Source organism: Topomyia yanbarensis, chromosome 2, assembly GCF_030247195.1.
Source record: "Topomyia yanbarensis strain Yona2022 chromosome 2, ASM3024719v1, whole genome shotgun sequence".
In the NCBI taxonomy this organism is placed as follows: Eukaryota; Metazoa; Arthropoda; class Insecta; order Diptera; family Culicidae; genus Topomyia; species Topomyia yanbarensis.
Genome location: NC_080671.1, coordinates 56476799 through 56499798, shown reverse-complemented (window position 1 = coordinate 56499798; position 23000 = coordinate 56476799). Strand labels below are relative to the sequence as shown.

Below are 23000 nucleotides of genomic sequence, written 5' to 3'. Positions count from 1 at the left end.
GCAATGAAACAAATTATTCGCTTTAAATCAATCTTAAAGTTGTCTGAAGACAGCTTCAGCTTTAAATCAGTATCGCAAAAGTTATTTGAATCTGAGTTTTTTTTTCTAAGAAACACTAAGAAGCACCCTAAACTTAAATTTTCTGCCCTTCTTTGCGCGGCGTGTGACGTGAGATGACTAATCTCACCTCACTTTACGTGACTTTTCTCATCCTATTCTGAGAGTCGACTCGGGTGATGTGAGATTCCCCATTGCGATTAAATGGGTGTCTCACGTCACCCGAAGTGACTCTTCAGAATTGGGTGAGAAAAGTCACTTAGAGTGGGGTGAGATTAGTCGTCTCACGTCACACGCCGCGCAGAATAGGGCCGTTTAAATTTGTTGTAAGATGAAAAGTATGACAGATACTGCTTACAAACTTACGAAACCTTTTCCAAAGACTTAGTTAGGCTAAGTTGTTTAGTTTTAGTACCATCTCAAAATTTCTGCTAAATTTGCATTCTGGAGCACTGTGCATTGGTGCACTATCCACAGTCTGGTTCTTTATATCCTTTCCCGCAGAATGTTCATTTTCACTTTTTGGATCCGTGGCCGCAATTTTGACATTGAAGAATCGAAAAGATGTAAAGCATGTAGCAGAATTCGTAACCGCAAATCTTAACTAATTTAGGACCTTTCTGTCCTGCGACCGTAATTCTTATTAGGTTATTTGACCTAATCAGAATATAGTACTCAATTATTTTACTCGTTTTAATCGAAGCTCTTTTTTAACGGTTAAAAATGAACCTGATGCGGCTTGTGATGAATAGAAAAAATATTCATTCGAAAATCCATGTTATTCATTCAGTTGAATATCGTACAATAATATTCATTTCACTAATTATCTAGGTAAATGTTTTCAAATGTTGGAAAAGCATATAAAATAATAATTATCATCGTTTACATTGTGCCATGGCCTACTTTGATTGGTTCCTGCACGTTCGCTTCGTACAATATTCGGAGATGAATGAAAATCTGCATTGAATGAGTGAGCCGTTTGTTCGTTTGACGTTTTCAGTTGGGCCACTGAATATTAAAAATAAATGTAGCTGAATATGATCAATTTTCATTCAATGAATTTGAACATTTTTAACTCTGCTCTTAACGTCAAACAATAAATTCGGCATCGGTTAAATTCCGTAAGTGTCGAAAAATCAAGTTGTCGGTGCAGGAAAGGTGGGGTACTTGTACTTTGATATTGACATCATTAAAATAGAGGAAAAATACTATAGGGCCGAGGTGGCGTCCTTGCTGGATGCCGGATTAACGAGAAACGGTGCAGATAGACAGTCCTTAAAGTTGATTGGGAGTTGCCTTCCATCGAGATATTAACGAAATAATCGAAGAAGTTGTCCGTGAATACCGAGTTTATCTAGCTTGGCTATTACAATATCATGGTTGATTTTGTCGAAGACCGCGGATGGAAATAAATTAGCATCGGTTTTTGCAGTTGGTCGGCGAATCCATCGAGTAAATGAAATCAGGTTGGTCGTTGTCTAAAACAGTATATCTCAACCTGGGGTCAGCGGACCCCCAGGGGCCATAAACTCGTTGCTGGGGGTTCGCGAAGAAAAATATATTTTCCGAATGCAGATTGAAATTTCAAGTCTTGTTTCCTAACTGAAAGTAACATATTGATAGCATACAAAATCGATGTTTATCCTAGGGAGTCCGCAGCAACCCAGGGCGATTTCTAAGGGGTCCGTGGTACGAAAAAGGTTGAGAACAGTTGGTATAGTTTGGATTCTTTAATAATTATCGTTGTTCAATTTGTTTCCTTTTTTGGAATGAAAACATGTTGGCAGCCTTTCAATATTTCGGTATCGCTATAATAAATTGAAGCAAACGACCCCCACTTGGGGTGCATTTTAAAATTATACCACATGTCTGCCCACTTGCCTAAAAAAAATCGATATGCCTAATGTCCGTTTTTATGCCAAATGAAATCCAATATGAGTACTTCTAAAAATTATGCCAAATGACCAGCTCCACTAATAATATAGGTAATATTTTTTTAATTAAAAAAAGTCACATGCAAAATAGGCTTCATCAACTCTAGTACTACAATATGCACCGAACAGCATTTCCACGCTGATTGGGTACTGTAGCTCTTAAAAAATATGCACACGCACACACATCGGGCTGGGTGGATTAGCATGCAAAAAATCAATGTTAGCGTTTATAATCTATTATGAGACACTAGTGACATTCTATGTTATCGATTCTCACTACAATCGTCCTCTCTCACTGACATTTATATCGACACATTTTTCTACTCGTAAGTCTTTTTTAGTATTCATCACAGCACAACACCTAGCATTCGCAAGCACACGACACACCCCACTTACCGATATAACTTAGCAGCACTGGCAGGAACACCAATCCGTGGGCGGCACCGAACAGCACGATGCCCAAATACATTCTAAAGTAGAACACCTGGAAGATCTGACTCTGGGCAAACCCTAGCACCAGGATGCCACCGAACTTGGTCAGCGTAATGCCAGAGAAGACCGAGCTTCCCATTTTGGTAAGTGCATCGGCGGCTCGTTTCTCGCGCGTCTCCTCTACCGATACCGAGAAACTGTGCACCAGATGGGAGCAGAATTCCACACTGATACCGACGGCCATCACCAGATTTACCAGCGACACGGCATTCAGTGAAATGTCCCAGTGGTACATCAGTCCGCCAATGTTGATTACGATCATCGTAATAGTAATGACCACCACCAGCGACGAGTGGATATCGAAGCCCATTAGCAGGAATGTCACGATAAAGATGGCCAGCACCGAAATGCCCATACTCTTGAGCGTGTCCGGCCACATGGTTAAATACTGCTCGTAGAATACGTAGAATACAGAGTACGGGAACACTTCGACCTGCTGAATATCCGTTTCGCTTCGGCCATCCAGACGCAACTTGGCGTGGATCGTGCTGGTGATGTTAGCGGAAATTTTCTGAGCCGAACGCAACGCTTCGAAGTAATCGGAAGACGTCTTTAAAATTGTGTGATACGCCATAAAGTACGAGGCCCCAACGTCACTGTAGTTGCTTTGCATTGGTGTTATGATATTGACTGCATTGCCGTACGCTGCATGACCTGCCTTTGCACAGTTTTCATCTGGATTGTCCTGCAAGAAGAATGACACATACCGGCGGAAGCTATTTGAAGTAGGTCTATTCTCCGAAGTACGATTTATGCTACATTTATGGCAACTAGTCACTGCGAATGAAACATATAATTAGAATCAAGCTGGTCTATTCGCAACAACGAGAAAAAACTTACATTCATGTGGGCAGAAGCTTCCATTAGGCTGTTGCCGGCAGCATGAATCCGCCGCAGACCAATCGATATAGTCATCTAACCAGGATGCTGCTGGTCGAGCGATGTAGGTTTCCTCCGGTCTCTTACTAGAAATGTACACCTGTGTGGACAAACTGTCCAAGTTGCAATACTGTCCTCCACAGATTAAATTCTGATCGTACGATTGTGAATAATTGAGGCCGCCCTTGACCACGAAATACATTGGAGGACCAATGCTAAGATACTTGCCCAGATAGCGGAAATATTTGAGTACGAAGCTATCTCCGGGCATGGACAGCTCCTGATCCAAACCGATGTCAATGTGAGGTGCTACAGATATGCTACTGCACAACCAGCCGAAAAATATGACCATCACTATAACACGAACCGCTTTTTTCATAATGAAAGGCACATAAATACTCTTGAAGAACTTGTACAGCAAACCTTCCTTGCTGGCACCGGTAGGCATGTCTTTCTTGGAGCCACGCAAGAAGAACAAGACATCTAACCGGTTGTCCGCCTGTCGTGCTGTGTCCAGAGCGAGTAGACTCACGAAACATGTGATTTGTAGCAGGAAATCAATCAGTAATGCCATACCGGCATAGAGAGCGAAGGCACGAACCGCAGGCATGTCGGAGAGACCACCCAGGAAAAAGCAACAGCTTTCGCTGATCGCTGTTAACAGAATGGAAGGTCCTACACGACCAAGGATGCGACCAATGTGTTCTGCATGCGTTTCATTCGGTTTCTTAGTGTCTCTCTGATGCGTTTGTACCAGAATGAAAATGTTGTCCACACCAACTGCGAGAACTAGGAACGGAATGACTTCGACTATAATAAGAGTAGCAGGAATCCCAATGTAGCCGAATATACCGACGGAAGCTACGACAGAGGCTAGCACAATAATGACCCCACCAAGACCTAGCGTAATCTTAGAATCGATTAGCGCCCTGTTCCACTGATTTACATGACCCAGTGAAACGGCAATGTAAGCAAACATGATGATGTACGATACTAGAATAGTGGAAACATCTGACTGCGATTCTCGTCGCAACTCGTCTTCAATCGATCTTTCCGAAGTGAAAGCAATACTCATGTTAGCTCGCGTCCAATTCTTCATGAAATCTACATAGCTTTGTTCCCAGGTCAGCGCAGCTTTCAGTTTAGTTTTGTCATGATAATTCTTAACCAGGAAGGTCAGAATGACAGCGTTAGCGTTTTCATATTTGGGCTTTTCGTCCGATGATTTTGGTTGCGGGATGCCTCCAAGGGCAATTGCTGGATCAACAGGCCCGCCATAAGGTGCTAAACATTCCGGATTGTACGCGTTACCGAAACACTGCATCAGTTTGTCGAGGTAAATGACGGGATATCCTTGTGGATCTTCGTCCTCCGCATCGAAATTTTCAATATCATCCTGGAAGTAGCCCCACAACGACTGCACAACACAATCCTCTGTTTCGATAGGCCCCCGGTAGTCCGAACTCAGAGGTGCATAGCAAATATCCTTCAATCCTACGGTACTATTATCGTCTAGTTTGGTTTCTACTTTCTTGATTGACTCCTGCAGCTCGAACACATCCAAGAGGAACTGTTTGTTGAATACCGGTCCAAACTCGATCACCCCATTAGAGGTGTTGTGAATAACGTTGGACAAATTTTCCGCCTTGATAATGATCTGTTCGATCCGGTAGAACGGTTCGAAGTGCGAATCGAAGTACTCACGTTCGACGCGGGACCGTGAAGTGGGCGAAGCCCACAGCTCGACCGGGTTGGTTGTTACGTGCAGGAACATGATACCGAAGCCCATAGCCACGATGAAGAGGATACCTGCGAACGAGTTATTGGTTGTAGTTTTAAGGTAGAGAATATTGGAAAAGCGAATTTTTGTGTAGCTTACCAAGCAGTAAAACGATCCACGGGTTTCTGGCGCACGTCGTACCCCAAGCGGTGAAGAATTTCTCCAGTACGGTTTCCGTTTTCGCACCCAACCGCTCAAAGTAGCCGGCTTCGGTATCTTCGTCTCCATGAAGAACCGAAGGATGCGGCCGGAGTTCTTGTTCACCATCCCAGCTGGCACCTGTATGGAGAGGAGGGATCGAATTAAAAGTAGAAAAGATCTATTTGTAATAAGTTCCAATGTTATGTTTAGCCCAACAGGGATTATTCTTCAGTTTAAAAATTTCTCGACTAGATTCCACTCAAGCGCGGATCTAATAACTTATATTAATTATCAAGATTAAATGTATTGAAATAAGTATTTCAATAAATCGAAAATAATCATTCTATATCACGTGCTTGTTGCATAACAGTACACCGAGAAAAAAACAACCTGAAATTTCTAGATATTCATTGATGAACCCAGTTGAATTCGATAAAATTCGAAATATGGTGAATGAAACTCGTCGATTCATAAATCTAGTCCATAAGGTTTCATTGAAAACCAAGGGACAGATGTTCCGGAACAGATGTAAAACTGGTCAATTCACAAAATTGATTCTGGAACATTGTGGCTTTCTCGAAAGTATTTTGTAGAATTTTCATTTAAATGAAAATACCCTTACGGAAGATCCCGACCATCCGTAAAACTGATTAATTCATATACATGGTTCAAGAACACGGCGGTACATGGTTTCAAAAGCATTTGTTTGAGTTTTTTCAGATATGGACCGTACTGGTCAACTAATGACTTTCCAGGTGAACCGGAACATTCACAGAGCTGATCAATTTACAATGTTTAGCCAAGAACTTCGCTTGTTTTTCAAAAATATTTTTGTGGTGTTTTTGGCTATGAATTCGATTTTAGGATCGGTATACAGACCCTATTGAATGTGGCCTATATGAAGATTCAGAGCATCCGTTACATCGGTCATTTCGTAAACTTGGTCGGAGCTATGGTTTTTCGTGATCAGAGTCCACCCCAATTACAATAAGCAGCGATTCTCAACCTGGGGTCCGCGGACCCCAAGGGGGCCGTGAGGTCGTTACTGGGGGTCCGCGAAGAAAAATAACTCTACCATCATGAAGAGTAACACTTCTTTGCTCAATTAAACTTGGAAGTGACGAGATTTTCGAAAAGTTCACGTTTGACTTTTGGTTTAAACTTTTGATGCATGAAAATCTTTGCACTGTAACGCTAGGTTACTGCGAAGCCAATAGTGTTGTCAGTTACCGGCACGAATTAATTCCAATGATACTTCAAGAAATAGTTTTCAAAATGCCTCCGCGTTCTAGGACCAGTTATACGCATGTTCCGGGTCACAAAGCCAATTCGGTCCATGTCTCGGTTAAAAACACGAATTCATTGCATTGAGAATTCTGGAAATACCATCAAGAAAGATACAGAGTTTCAGAACCAACTTTGATCAGTTCGGTGGATGTACCGGATTTTCCGGAAGGAACTTACATGACCAATACGAGCTCATATCAACAAATACGAATGTATGTCATTAATACATACTTCTAAACATTTCCAAACAAACCTCGGAGTTCTATGATACGAATTGACCAGTTTTACGGATGTCACAAACTCGAATCCATTCCAACGAAAGATCAAAAATTACTTAAAAACACCGAATTCTAGACGAATTCTGAGTTGGTCAGTTCCGGATATGACCCGGATCTTCCGGAAGGTCATAATGCGGACAATAGGGTCCTCAATTAAATCATAAGTCCTAATTAATACCAGTGGAAAATGAAGGATTCAAATATCAGAGTTCTAGCACTGGATTAATGAATTGATCAGTTTTATGGATGTACCGGATCTTTCCGGAGATTTCCATGCAACCTTCAGAGTCACTATTTGGGTCTTCAAATCAATATTATTTTTGAAAATATCCGGACACCCGCAAGAGGACCCGGTGACCGGGTTTTATGAGATAACGAAGGTTTAAGCTCGCTAGGAGTGAGCTTGTTAGCTAACTGATGCATAATACTGTCCGTACAGAGAGCTAGATCTAGCACGTTTCTCTGGACAAAACCAGTCTAGATGCCGTGTGGCATCCGGCGGATTGAAGAATCTCACCCAAGAATTGATCCACTGGGTTCCTGCTTCCATGTCGTAAGAGCCGGCTGAAAACAGGAGTCTTCAAGTCAAGGTGTTTCTCTGTGCCGAGGAATGGCTGGCAGGACTAAAATGTGCCAGTCAGCACGGAGTGTCATGGGGATAACCCTTGCTGCGTTACGCGAATCTCTGATACAGTGGACTTCGCAAATCGTGGGATTCAAATGATGGTCATGTCTCAAATACCCATTTCGGGGTTCGCTATAGCCGATTATAAGCCAACGTGTTTCGTATCTTCTAGTTGCTGTCCAGCAAATGGTGATGATGAAATGTGTAATAGACTATAATCGAGAATGGTTAGGGTAGCACAAATTAATCTTCAGCATAAACGTACAGCGAATCTATCCCGCCTTGTGCAGGAAGGAAAAGCTTCCATAGCTATAGTTCAAGAACCGTATTCCCATAAAGGAAACGTCTGTGTTGGTAAGCTACTTAGCCCCGTCTTCGTAACTTTGAACAAAAATGGAATGACGAATCCACGTGAAATGCCTCGTGCATGTATACTTGCGAATAGTGCTATTGACGCATGACTTATATCCGACCTCACAACTCTATTATTTGGCATATTTGCCACATAATGAATCATCACATCAGAGGCGACGCGTCGGTACGTTCAACCTGTTCATTGAACAGGTAAGCAAAATTTGACGACCCGAACATTAACAGCAGCAGCACACAAATTAATTTAAATGAAATTAATAATCTCCAAACCTTGACGTTCGACAATTTGATCCAAACGATAAACCAACTTAGCATACCAAGCGAGAACATTTAAAAAAAACTCTGTCTTCTCATGACCGGTTCAACCTCAAACATGCACGCATCTCGTACTCTCACCGCATGCTTTCAGCAGCTGCATGAGCAACGGCTGTAACAGCAGCGTGAATGACATGGGCGACCGCAACGGCTTTTTATACTGATTTTCCTTTCGCACCGGTTCAAGTCAAATATTGAACCAGGGCGCTTTGGTGCGATGTCCATATGGGTGTGTTGTGTGCAAACGAGAGCAATTTATAATTTTTAAGTGCGTGTTGTCGTACGTTCATAACAGTCGGTTGAACGTGAACGCTTTCTTGGGTAGCCTGAAGAAATGTTGCTGCACTTGGGGTATATTGGTTTTGGGTATGGATTTCGTTGGTTCAACGATAATAACGAACCGTCTACTTTTGCTTCGAAGAACGGTGTGCTCTTTGCATTTACATGTTGAAAACTTTTCCACTGAGAGTGTAAAATGGACATAAACTCAAACCAGGAATTATTCGAATGATCTTGTGTTCTATTGCAAAAATAAACGGGTTTATGTTAAATATCTCGTGCTTACTATATTTCACGAGAAAAATATTTTTTTCTGGATTCAATGAATTGCGTGAAGAACATTCAAATTTCTACCCCATTTGAAAGAATCGAGGGATGACTTTAAACCGGTTGACAAATATTTCAATCTTTCTTATACAAAATTCGACGATTATTTCTTGGTGTGTGGAACAAAAGATTCTACATTCCAAGATAATTCATATCATACTATGATGTCATCGCGAAATACATCGTAGTTTCGTTTTCTTCTTTGAATTTCGTGCAATTTACACTAAATATTTAAAATTACGAAAAATTTCGTTCATCAAGTCACCGTGCTTTTTATTAGTTCACGAATTGGAAGCATCCAATCTGTTTTTAGCAGATTTACCAATAAATTCGTTCAGCGATATGAATTTTTGGCGCATATTTATTGTGGAGATTCTTCGGAAAAAATCGTTCTTATTACGAAAGATGCTCGTAAATATTATAAAGGCATTCGTGTATTTTATAAAACAATTCGTTTGAATAATGAAATGTAATAAGATAACGAAAGTCGTTTCGTGGTTTTTACAAAAAACTTGTGATGAAAATAAAAACGTTTCCGTAGAAATACGAATGATTCATCATATGTACGAAAAATTCGTATATTTTACGAAAGTTTTCTGAACGAAATATATTCGTAGCAGATTTACGAATATATTTTCTTAGTGCACTTTTTGGTCTTTTAAGCATTCTACCAGACGTTTGTTTGACAATTATCGGTGGGTTTTTGACAACAAATTTGTTTTGCTCAGCTCTCACGTACAGAAAATCCCGAACATCTTTCATTGGTCCTATTCGTTAGACATTGGATGGAATCGATAATTTTGTCGAGCCCACCCGAGTACCGTCAGAAGATATAAACGAGAAATAATCAGCTGATCTAAAAAACCCCAATTAGAGATGATTGTGACGTTTCCAGGGCATTTGTAAAATATTGAACAGGTTGACGGTGGAACCACGCGTCGCCTCTGCATCACATTCTGATGATTTTGAAGGGGTGGCGAAATGGGTTTCCACTCATAATCGGCAGTGATGCAAATGCCCACCACATAATTTGGGGCAGCTCAGATATTAATTTGAGAGGCACCAAATTAATGGTAGTACAAATCTGCCCATTCTTCATGCAGGAAACCGCCTAACATTTGCACGCACTGGCAGAGAAGAGGTGTTAGATGCAACTCTCTGCTCTGACGGTATTACGCATGAATTAGCGAACTGGCTCGTACCATACGAGCACGAACAGTCGTTATCTGATCATAAGTACATTGTCTTTGATCATTTAAACCTAAATCTTGTAACTGGGACCTCTACGAAAAGAGCTTGGCGACTAGGTTTCATCCATATCTTCCGACGATTGAATCTCCAAGTGACTTGGACGAGGTCGTGGATGAAACAAACTCACTCATAGTAGCAGCATACGAAGAGGCTTATTCGGTTCGAGTTATGCATGCTTCTAGAGGAAAACCTTGGTGGAATACCGAACTTGTTCGATTCAAAACTTATTTAGGAGAGCTTGGAATCGCAGTTGCAGAGCCGGCTCAGAGGCATTTAAGTTGGCTCGCAAAGCATACAGAAATGCCCTTCGATCCTCTGAGCGAAATGGTTGGAAAAGGCTCTGCACAAATGTTTCAAGTCTCAACGAGACTAGTAGATTCAATAAGTTACTTTCGAAATTTAAAGACTTCCATGTCAGTTCGATTAGAACTGCTATGGGAAACAGTCTTCTGACGAAGATGTGGTACTCAATTGTCTTTTTGACACACACTTTCCAAGCTGTACGGAGCCATCACTGACAAGTTCTTTTCAGGTAGTTCTGCTTCGTGGATAAGTACTTGTAGAATTGTGACAACCGAATCAATCAAATGGGTTTTGCTCCGTGTAACCATTACCACCAATACCACCCTGTTACATAATACTGTCTACAACATTGAAGAAACTGTTTCGCAAAAGCAATCAAGTTTAGGAATTTTTCTTGGCATTGAAGGTGTCTTTCGACGGGCGGGCATGGCGTATTTGGTATCTCAATTGCTTTGTACGCAGCGAGCCTGGGTTCGGTTCCCAATCCCGAACACGGGGTTAGAATTTTTTAAAGAGAATATTCTAACCCGAAAAAAGAGACAAGTGACCTTAAGGTTAAAACCTTTATAAACGTGTCTTTCGAATCAATCTTGGAGTTAGCACGAGGTCATAGAGTACATTAATTTATCACGAACTGGATACAAGCAATGCTTAGCAACCGACATCTGTTCTCATCGAAATCAGTTTCTGCGGATATCCCCAAGGTAATGTGCTGTCAACACTTCTATGGAACTTTGTCGCCGATGGCTTCTTGAGAAAATTTATTATGCTTCGCCGATGATTATCATATGATGATCACCGGTATTTGCATCAATACACTTTTGGATTTGATGCAGCAAGTATTGTGTGTTGTTGAGCAATGGTGACTTCATGTTGGACTATCAATAAACCCAATCAATTGGACCCAATAAATCATCAATGGTGCTTTTCACGCAACGAAGGACTACAGCCGAAACTCGTCCATTGCAATTCATTGACTGTGAAATTGTTGTCAAAAATCAAGGTATATATGTTGGGGTAATTCTTGACTCAAAACTAAAGTTGGTCAGCCCACATCGAGTTCAGAATCAAAAGAGCTTGCGTGGCCTTCGGCCAATGTAGACGAGCTTTCGGCAAACCTTGGAGACTGTACATTCAGTGGATCTACACAACAATTGTTAGACCAATATTGGCAGACGGGTGCCTCGTGTGGTGGCAGAAGAGAGAAATCAAGACAATCCAATCAAAGATAAACTATTTTCAGAGGATGGCCTTGATGGCGATGACAGGTGCGTTCACAACAACACCTACTGCTGCTTTAGAGACACTCTTGAACATAAAATCACTATATGTGTTTCTGAATCAAGCGACACTTTCTTGTGCATACCGTCTTAAGGTTATTGTGCTCTGGAACAGTAAACCAATAGACAACTAACCACACAAGACTTTGATCTCAAATGGTTACTTGGGATAAATTTAAAAATGCTTCAAGGGATCTTACACTTACATGTAATTTTCCTTTTAAAATTTTTTATGAGCGAATTCCTTCTCACGAGGAATAACTAGAGTAACAACTTGAAGAATACGTAGTTTGTTATACTGACGGTTCTTTGTTGAAGAACCGAGCCTTTGCTGGTGTCTACTGTCGTGAAATGAGCTTAGACCCACCACAATGGCTTGGTAGATACTGTAACGTATTGCAAGCAGAAATTTTAGCAAATATGTGTGGCGTACAACGTAAACAGGGAATTTACGACGAAAGGATTTATTTTTGCTCTGAGTCAGGCTGCTAGGCAGATTCGAGATCGAAATTAGTAATCGCATGTCGAATTCAAATCGAAGAACTTAGCATTTCAAATGCTATTTACGTTCTGTGGGTACCCGGTCGTTCCGGTATTACTGGAAATGAATGGGCGAATAAATTAACTAGTGTGAGCGCTGCGACTGACTTCGTTGGTCCAGAAGCAATTCTACCACTGTCGATAAGTTGGATAAAGCACAAGATTCGCTCTTAAGCATGCGAACATGCCAACCATTGCATTGGTGTAGCTTGCAAACTTGCGCTCAAACAAAAACTTTTCTGCCGAATGTAAGTCCGAAAATGTCAAAGAATTTGTTGCATATCTGCATATACTCGATAGAGGAAATCACCCAACGTTTGCACGATCTGGTAGGGAAGGGGTGTTTGTCTGCTCTGATGGTATTGCGCATGGAAAACTGGCTCGTCCGAACGAATTCGAACCGCCGTTATTTAATCATATATGCTAGATAAATTAAACGTTTCCCTAGATATCTTTACATATCGTAATCCCAAATCTACGAACTGGGACCTCTTCGAAGACCCAAGTAACCAATAAGCATTATAACGTAGCCTAATATCTGCTTTAGATCCACATATAATGCAGTCTTATAGTGCTGTGAAGCCCTAAATACCTATATAATGCTGGTATTTTGCCAGAAAAGGCGAAATATAGTGCTATTACTGTGCAGAGATTGACAACTCGTTTCTGCAGTACTAATGCTATTATATAGCACCAGCGCACAAATGTCAAATTTGAAAGCCTTATATTAGCATTACTAATGCTATTAAAAGGCTTCATCTGGCTGTCATTGTCCGCCATGGTTTTAAAACCATTTCTTATATTTCCTTTCGGTATGATGAGAAAAAAGGAAAAAAAAATTAAAATGAAATGTTCTGTTTAAAACCGTAATTGTCTCTCTTCTAAAGCATTGTAATGAATATCCTTAATGGGTTTTCGTTCTGACATGATATGACAATTTTACGAAAATTACCTTTAGTAAGTCTCCAACTGAGGTACCTTACCTCGTCCTTCACGGTAAGTGCGCTGCGTTTGCTCCCAGGACTATATTGCATATGTTCGATTGAAATGAAATATGCCGAATATAATCTTCAAGAAGAGTTGCATAACAAATAAACCCACAGCATTACAATAGCATTATATCGGCTTTTTATTTGCTCTATAATGGCATTAAATGCACTTGTAAAGCTTACATGCTTTAAAGAATCTTGAAGCATGTACGCGTTATATCAGCTTTATATACGCATATACAGCAAGCGATAATGCTATATGTCGGCTGTGCAGTTATGCATTATTGATGCTAATATAGAGTTTTATTGCATTGTTAATGCTGTAATGGAGTTTCAATGCAACATTAGTGCAAATGTATAGCCAATATAGTGCAATGGCTTAATGCTTATGGTTACTTGGGGAGGGCTTGGCGACTATCTTTCACGGGTATTTCCAACGATCGATGCTTTAATTGACTTGAATGCGATTATGGATGAAACAGCTCACTACTAGTAGCAGCATACAAGACACTTGTTCGTTTCCAGTTATGCGAGCTTTTAGAGGGGTCGTTTGGCATAAATACGTTAGGCATAATGGACGTTAGGTATAATGGACGATTAGCATAACGAACATAAGGCATAACTGATCACGTTGAAGTATCACTTAATGGAGGAAATGACCTTGAGTGATAAGAGCGTGAATGCTGGAACTGTTTTTTGAAGTTGTAGAATTACTCTGGACGCTGATCAAACACGATCAACATTTTGTTCTGCTGCATATACTTGCAGATTTTTACTCAAATAAAAGAAGCAGAGCGAATTCTTGGCATGTGAAAACTCAGCTTGCTTTAATGTCTCGTTTTACGACCGATAAATTGCACAAGACCAAAATAGACTAGACACTCTTGTTTAAAGGAACATAGATCAATCATTTTCCAATTATTGATAAATAACGAATAAAAGATCAAAAGCAGAAGATCGTATGTCTTTTAATTTTTCCACAAAAAATTCTCCAATATTGCTTTGGTTTTCCGCCGAATCCAGGAGAAGGTCCCCTTAAAATCAATTTCATTTGTATGAATGTATGAATAACGCACATTAACTTAGATTAGTTCTTACATACATGCATGGTGCAGTTATCCAATATATGCCTTGAAGAACAGTTCATGTTAAAAAGAATGATGCATTTGCTGCTAATATATTTGTTATCTCCCATATTATTCAGTTCAATGATTATATTCCAAAACTTAATGTTCCTACATTATTCAACTTTATGTTTCACTATTTGGATATAACTGTATTGGTAATATATCCAATAGGCTTGAAATGTGCTTGAATCAAAACAGTTCACTTAAATGAAGAAACCATTCAACAATTCCATGGAATAATTAAAACTCATTTGGAGTTTTTGACATTTTCAGTAGGTCCAACTAGCGAATCAAATTTTTTTAATTGGATAGAGGCTGTGGCCCAAACAACAAATCACAACTGTATACAGCAAAACGTAGTTTATTTCTAACCAGTCTTCCCAAATGAACATCGTACACAATGTTCGCTCTGGTTCTGTGCTAATATTAAACCCACACTTCGTGTACGAACTCAAACACGCTATTTCGTACCAAAACACGTGCACATGTTCGCCTGCACAACCGAACCCTACGTACGTATACGATGTGCGTAACCATAAGTTCATGGCACCAGTTTTCTCTTTCTCGCTCTCATCATCACTAGCGTTGACTCTTTTCGCCTTGTGCGAATCTTTCTCGTGTACGCACCCAGCGCACGTACACGGATGTTTGAACTAGAGTTCGTACATCGTTCGCTTGGGTGCGATGTTCGAGGCCAATCTGTACATCGAAACGAAGCATGTTTGAGGTTTGACGCGTGCACAACATTTTGTACACATGAGAAGTCTGTTTCTAACCCGATAAAATGAGCTTATGGTTGAAATCTCTGTAATATAGAAAGCTTTGCGACTATTTTTATATTTTTTGGTTAATTATGCCTATCGTCCATTCTGCCTAACGTACTTTATGCCAATCATCTATTACGCCTAACGTATATTATACCAACCGCCCATTATGCCTAACATCCATTATGCTTGACGTACTTATGCCTAACGTCGCGCACTCCTTTTAGAGGAACCCTTTAGTGGAATGCCGAAATTGCTAAATAGTTAAGTGGATACTCGTCTGACGCAGACGAAATACTCAATTGCCTTTTCTACGCACATTTTTCAGGCTGTACGGAGGCATTGTCGACGACTATCCTTTTGATTTCTCTTCGCATCTTCCTAATTCTTGGGCATTTGCTCGTAGAGTTTTGACAGCCGAATCAACCAAATCGGTGCGTGAAAGTTCTGCCCCGTATAAGTCTACGGTAAATATGGATCAAGCACAAGATTCGCTTCGAACAGGCCAACAATCATTGGGGTAGCTTGCACAAACTTGCGTTCAAACAAAAATTTTTCTAACGGTTGTGAGTCCGAAAATGTCGAAGAATTTGTTGCATTTTTTCCAACCACAATTGCAGCGTTCTAGTCAGGGCACCGACTGGATATTGCAGCCTCAATTATCACATGGCTACTATTCAGCATGCTGAGTATTACTGAGTAACTGACATACAGCAATGCAATTGCGTATCTGAATATGTTGGTTTTCCATACATAGATGAACCTATGTACAGGGAGCTAACATTCAAGGGTTTGCTATTGTCCCTAACCCAATATGTTAAAGAGCTATAGGCTTTATCAGCAGAGTTTATTATTCCTTCCTGGAATGAAGAATCCAGGCTGTTTATTGCTTTGTGATGTGATTGCAGTATGTTGTTATTTTCCATTTCTCTACCTTTTTCTTTCCGTTCTCATCAGAAAAGGGACGAGACGACATGATAAGGCACAGATCTCCGAATAACATGGGGAACGTGCCAATCGAGCCAATAAATTCGGATTCCTGATTCTATAAATTCTGATTTGTTTTATTGTGCTAAATTGTGTTTTAAATTGTGCAAATGTGTAACGCCTTTATGACGCTTTTACTAGTGGTGATTTTGTTTTTTTATGAACTTCAATCACGATTTCCATTACGTCATTATCAAATCATTTCTTTTTGTCCATGAACTAGTTCACAACCTTATGAACTTAATAATAAAAACATTGTTTACGGTCCGATTACGAAGTAAACTGATTCATGATATATTGCATTTTCATCGTGATTTGGTTTTCGTGGTTTTAAATTGGATCGAAAGACTTGATGTTTTCTCGAGCACTATTTCCGAGTTTCGGAATATTTCCAAAAACATAAAATATTTTGTGCATGATACTCATGCATGGAGCGCAGGTCATTATTCAGTATATCTCCAATACTATGAACTAGAATCACAAAAAAATTCACTTTACACCACAAATATTTCATGAATACGAGGTTTAATATTCATGAATTCGGGAGTTTGGTCAAGATTTTCATAAACGGTTCATTATACGAAATCATTTTTTTTTTTCAAGAATTATATGAACAGAATTGTTTTTTCGTGCCTAAACATTATTTATCATAAGGAAGGATCCCAAGTTTTCTCAACGCTTGGACAGTGAGGTTGCGGCACAGAAGGTTGTCTTATTAGTTATTTGTCGTGTCGTTGAGCCCCACCCAGGAAGGATTTTCACTGTCAGTAGCACCAGCCCTGTATATTGTGAAATCTGTTACAATAGAAAGCAAAAAATCTGGAAATAAATTGTAGTAGGGTGATGAGCCTATTTGCGCCATGTTTCTATTATCACCCTACCCATTTGAAGCCGTTGGTTAGAGCAGTGTCTGCCATCTTTGTTCAACGCATTGAGTCAAATGGTAGCGCAACAATAGGGACACTCGATTCGTGTTTTAGTTGCGCTCAAACACGAGAATTTCACTGTTTTCAACGCATTTGTGTTATTATATTGGTTCTTAACAACGAAGCAAAGCGGTTGATGTCAATTTTTACGCATTCCATTGATTGTAAGGCAAGAAATTACCGAATTAGTGAGGCACCTTGCTTAGTATGGTGAAAATAGGCTCATCACCCTACCAAGCCTTTTTCTATTACATAAATGTCAATATTTGTCACGCTGGCGCGCCGCCTCCGATAGGTACCGAAAGAGTGACGTCTCCAACGTCGCCGGCGCCGTTCAAAAATACATCGGCGCACATATTCAGGACGCGACTCTGCTGTACTTCAATATGCGTTAGACTCAATACTGAAGAGTGAAGTTCTTGATTCCGCATTTAATATTTTTTGCATTTCCGATCGCTGTATAAGGGTGGAAAGTTTAAAGATAAATCTCCGGTGATCTGTTATGCAACCTATTATCACTCATTTAACTACATAATTTTTCGGATGTTTAAGAACATAATGTATGTAAAAAACAGTTTCACAACTACGAAATTAAAAATAAAATATGAAATGATCGACAAAAACATTTTTACTACAAAAAATAATCTAAGCTGATTTTGATTTTCACAACGATTGATATGGGCAGTTTGCAGCTGCGGCTCAGCGAATGGAAGGTTAGTATGTTACGAATACACAAACAAATGGAAAAGCGAAAGAACGTGACGTGACAACGTGAGTAAATGTGTGATATAAATTACCACGATGCCGGCCATGAGCTAGGATCTTGGACTAGCTAGGTGCAATTTGTGGTATAAAAATGTGACTACTTCTGTTGAAAGAGAAATGTGTGAGAGGCAAAAGCAATTACTATTACAGTGCAGTGGTAACCAACAGATACTACAGTGCAGTGGTAACCAACAGCACTAGTCAGCTAGAACAAAGTAAGTACTTGATGGGATTGTTTTCGTGAATGAAAAAGTTATGTGATAATAGCATGTTTTTGGTGAGAAATGTGCTAATGCGTTAGAACAGATATCTGGCTATGAATAACACGCCGACTGAGGTACGAAAAGTACGCACTAACAGACACATAAGCACAGTTAAAAAAATTGTAAAAAATAGAACAAAAACCTACTCGATCTCTTCGATTGAAGGGGTGAATCTTCGCGGTCAGTTCCCAGATCGCCACTGTTAGACAGTCCACCAGCCAAACGGCGACCCACGGTCGAGCGCAGGTCTGAGTGCAAGGTATCGCCCGGCACCAGGAGTTCTGAGGGTGTTTGAGCATTAGAGTTGCATTTTTTGTTTGTTTTGTATTATTCGAATGAGATGGGAATAATCGATTTTGCACCAAATGATTATCCGAAAAATATGAAATAAAAAGAGAGAAAAATGAATATATTTAGTACCCAATGATTTGGTTGTTTGTGTTATCAAGGATGATCGTGTGTTGTTCTGATGGACGATCTGTTGGGTGGGAATGGAATTGTGATGTTTGAGGGAAAGTTCATTAGTCACACAGTTTTTTATTGTAAACCAAAACCCATGTAAACGATTATCACTGGAAAAAAACTGCCTTGTAAAAGTTGAACCTTGTCGATAGAAGCAATATCAAGTTAGTATTCAAGGTAGATACATAAGTGGAAACAAAAACGTTGAGGGCGATAAACGATTTTAATTGCACTGCCATTAAAACTAAACACTCGCTGATTTACCGGCCGTTTATTGCGATGCATTGCTATCGAGAAAACAGTGATGGGAAGCTATGGTTGCTTTCAATTTAATTATGGACGTAAAGTAACGTGTAACGTATTCAACACTATCTTAATTTCCCGGCTGGGGATGAGTTAGGTAGAGCATAATAAACGATGGCAAGTAGTAGAGCACTTTTCTCAGAGCTTTACATGAAAATATAGAACATTTTTTTCGCTTTCAAGATTGTCTTCGTATTCACTATGATCAATTGTTCTCCAAGTCATGCTAAACAATATACAATATATTTTGACCTCTCATGATGGGTTGCTATAACCTTTAGCCAAAATTCATACCTTATCTGTATCAGCAATTGATTAGCTCTATAAAAATCGATTGATAACATGCTCGTAATTCATTAGAAAATAATCTCATTCTCGTCGGAAGTATTGATATTTTTTATTACCGCTGAACGTGAAACGATACTACTGAATTCCGGTTGTGTAGTCCGCCTGTTTTAGCTTGCATACACATTTCGTCGCTGTTGTGCTATCTTATGACAAGCGCCATTTAGCACATTTCGAGAAAAATGATTTTTAAAGTTTGAGATTGAATATCTTGAAACTTATAAATGGTATAAACATTCCAAAGAAGACAATTAATGCTTCTATCTATTCTTCATCAATCTCTCAAATATTACGAAGATCGCTTGACTATGTTGCGAGTTTTTACTATGAATGTAAACAAAAGTCGCACTCACACGTGTCATAATCGTGCATGGAAAATTTTCCATAGTAAAAAATCATCAATTTTTAACTTTTATTCATATCTTTGCGTTCATGAATCGGTGAAATGCATTTTGAAGGAAATGAGTCAGGGCATCTAGAAAAAATAGTTATTTTTAGTAACAGTGTTGCCAAATATCCTTTATTTCCAGTTTAAAACTAAAACTGTGTTTTTCTCACAACTCGTGTAATTTTCTTGTGAAAATGTTTATGTCATTGTGTTCCTTAGACATTTTCACACATAAAAACATCTAAAACTTCAATATAACTTGAGCAAATCCCTAGATACAGTGATTTGAAGCAAAAAACTCACAATTTCTCATGATATTTCTCGCAATATCTAAGTAACCAAGTAGAATTTCAAAATTCGCCGCCACTTTGTAGAGATTTTTCAAACAAGTAATGTGGCATATCTAACTCAGTTTACCCCAAAATGGCGTTTGTCATAAGATAGCACAACAGCGACGATTTATCAATCTGATTAGAGACAGTAATCATGCTTCAGTTACTCAATCAAATTGGTGTGACATTAATTTTAGATTTCACGGTTCGGAAGACCTGTTTTTTTGTTTGTTCGGAATTCTGTCGAAAATTACTCAACCCATTAATGAGTAATTTTGTACCATATGTATTCACATACCCAAATGTGTTTTGAGATTAAGAAACTCGTAATTATAGCTTGTTACATATTACGATTTTTTACACTATACTTTAGTCTTTTAAATAACAATAACAATCTCTCGTCGGGATTAATTTTATATTTATTAATTCGAGCTCATACCATGGCCATTGTCATGGTTCACAAATTTCCAACCGAGAGACCGGGGTGAAAATGCATGCTGGCATGCATATACACCACCGAAGTACTGACCTAGAAACAATTTTCGGCTACATCAAACTGTGCGGAACAGAAAACACGCCGGAAGCACGGCTATATTTTTAATGAACTTGAAATGCAATCCAGTGCAGTTCGTTGTATTGTCCTGGCATGGCAATCGATAAAATAACGATGATTACCATCAACCACGTTTGAACTGGACGAAGAACATGTGAAATGATTCTTAGGTACTTGAACGATTGTAAAAATTCTTCAGAATCCCATACACTTGAAACTGAAGACATATTTTCCATTTTTAATGTTATTTCTACAACAAAACACACGCGCTTCTATTTGTCGGCACTTGAGTGAAGCAGCAGAACAACCAACGATGAAACACCAAATCGATAATTTGGCTATCGACTAAGATTGACGCTGTTTCATGATGACGATCAACATAAATAAAGCAACTCTATCGAATTTAGTCGCCTCATCTGTATTGTCCCCAGTATTTAACGATCGCGTAAACAAGGAGGTTAAGGTCGAAATTGCAATCACAATTTATTAGCGGACATTGATTAATCGCGTCACGCACTGTGGAGGAAGCGTTAGGAAAGAAAAAAAGAAGCAAATGATACATTAGCTATGGTTGGAAATCCATCGGAATGGCTAATCGGCTGTACCTGTTAGCTTTGCGGATAAATTAAGAATTAGTAACCACATTGAAACTGAAATTTTACGTTATCATAGAAGTAGTGAAGAAACATGAAAATGCACCATTATCTTTACGATAGGTGGCAAAATGGTGGAACTATCACATTCTTTTACCCCGAATAAAAAAGGTTGGGCTCATGAGTTTCTAGGGTACCTATTGTGCAAGAAGTTGCATGTGCGAATTCGATGGCGTCGTGCAAGAATTGCAAGCTTAACACCAATTGCGAGATAAGAGTTTCACATGGCTTAAAATGTCCTCAGATGGTAGGGAAACGAAAACAAAAGTTGAGCTTGACATAAAAAATACCATGTATGGCAAGCAATCGATAGCAGATAATAGAAAATAGTTTTGGTAAGTACTGGATAATCCACATATTAAAATATTTAATAAAAAGGGTGCTTTGCGAAGAAATTCCTATGGTTTCCGAAGCAGGTTCGGGGCGTCCGTAGACTTTTGCTGACTACGCAAACCGTAGAAACCTTTACTCTCAGCTTCCAATTTAAAAGACACAGACACCTCTTCCACTGCTCCGCGAGCGACTACAATGACGTCGATGTCACCCACGATGCCAAAAAGGTTGTACTATCCAGAAATGATAAATCCGCTAGTTTGCACATCAGGTATTCGTATTACACCTTCGAGCGTTATTTTGAACGGCGCAAACGAGTCGGATGTTTATTCTGACGCAATTTTTGCCGACAAAGCCATGTTCAACCGTAAGCTGTCAGTTTTTTTACGTTTCACTAAATCATATGCTACCTTAAAATTCACGAACAGATGGTGAGTCCAAAAGCTGTATTTCCGAAATTTATCCAGCATTTGTCGCAAGATAAACATCTAGTTCGTCATTGTTTGTCCTTGAAAACTGTTTTGATATTCGCCGACAAAGGATTTGATCATATAATACAAGAGAGCGTTATTATTTTTTATATCTGCAAAAAAAATTTCTTTGCAGTGAAGCATTGGCTGAGTTATTCACTGCAACTTGCGAGTCAATCCGTCTATCTTCCCTTGCGCTATAGTCAGTCCTCGTTAGCAACAATAACGGTGTCGTTGGTGATTGAAAAAATGCTCACCTTTCCAATAACTGATCGAGTGTTCTTCACTTCCTACTTTTAAACGTGCCCTTTGTCCTCAACATGCAGATACCTTCTCGCCACCACTATATCCGTCGGGACTTGTTGGAACTTTTAAAGCAAAACATTGTCTGTGTTGTCCGTCGCAACGTGGGGTCATTCGGTTTGTCTTCTTTCGCATTATCTTTCACGGCGATGTCGTCATCGGCACTGCTATCTTGCTATTCACTGTCAAGTGCTCTTATTTGTTTCTTGATCGAAGGGGTCGCTGTTGTAAAACCGTTTTCATCGGCATTCGCTTCTTTCTTAATGGTTCTGGCTGTTGGTTTGGAGGTACCAGACGCAATCGTTGTTACTTCGCTGTTGGTGATGACAGTTGGTTTCGTGATAATGGGGGCAATAGCTGTTGAGTTAGTATTTGTTACTACCCGATCCGCAACGATTGGTATGGCCACTGTTTGTGGTTTAGCATAAGATAACTGTGTATCGTTCTTGGTTGTGATAGATGGAAATTCCCTACCAGCTTCTGCACAAGGTTTTTCGTAGTCCGCACGTAGAGAATAATCCAGGATGCATGAGCAATGTTCGCTGACTAGATGTAACACCTTGGGTTGACGTGCATTGGTAGGAGGGGATATGTTTTGTCGGACGGATCACGTATGGCGAATATTGTAACGAAAGTCTGGGAAGAAGTTCCTCCAAGTAGCATCCTTAACGGCATCCAATTCTGCATATTTTGATATTTATAATACTAGTATTGAAAACGAAACTTTTTGGGCGACTTAGTGATGTGTTACACGTAAACTTCTTAAGACATTTGTTGACATTATAATAATATGATAGTGAAATTAAAGGCCTTAAGAGAGATAATAAAGGCTAATATTGGCACGCGGTGACATTCCATATACCATTACATCAATTTTGTCATGGTCTATATATATTC

The 23000-nt window shown here is 39.6% G+C and overlaps 1 protein-coding gene across 4 annotated transcripts in view; it reads right to left on the bottom strand.

Moving 5' to 3' along the window:
- LOC131685604 (NPC intracellular cholesterol transporter 1) overlaps positions 1-23000 on the bottom strand; it is a 111319-nt gene that overhangs the window by 15844 nt on the left and 72475 nt on the right. For 3 of the 4 annotated variants that reach the window (XM_058969460.1, XM_058969456.1, XM_058969458.1), the window contains exons 6-9: positions 18108-18242; positions 5242-5421; positions 3324-5171; positions 2388-3260 (exon numbers count right to left, since the gene is read on the bottom strand). In XM_058969460.1, the coding sequence (XP_058825443.1) occupies positions 2388-3260; positions 3324-5171; positions 5242-5421; positions 18108-18242 (3036 nt within the window). The remainder of the gene's footprint in view (positions 1-2387; positions 3261-3323; positions 5172-5241; positions 5422-18107; positions 18243-23000) is intronic. The other variant, XM_058969457.1, reaches the window with a different exon arrangement.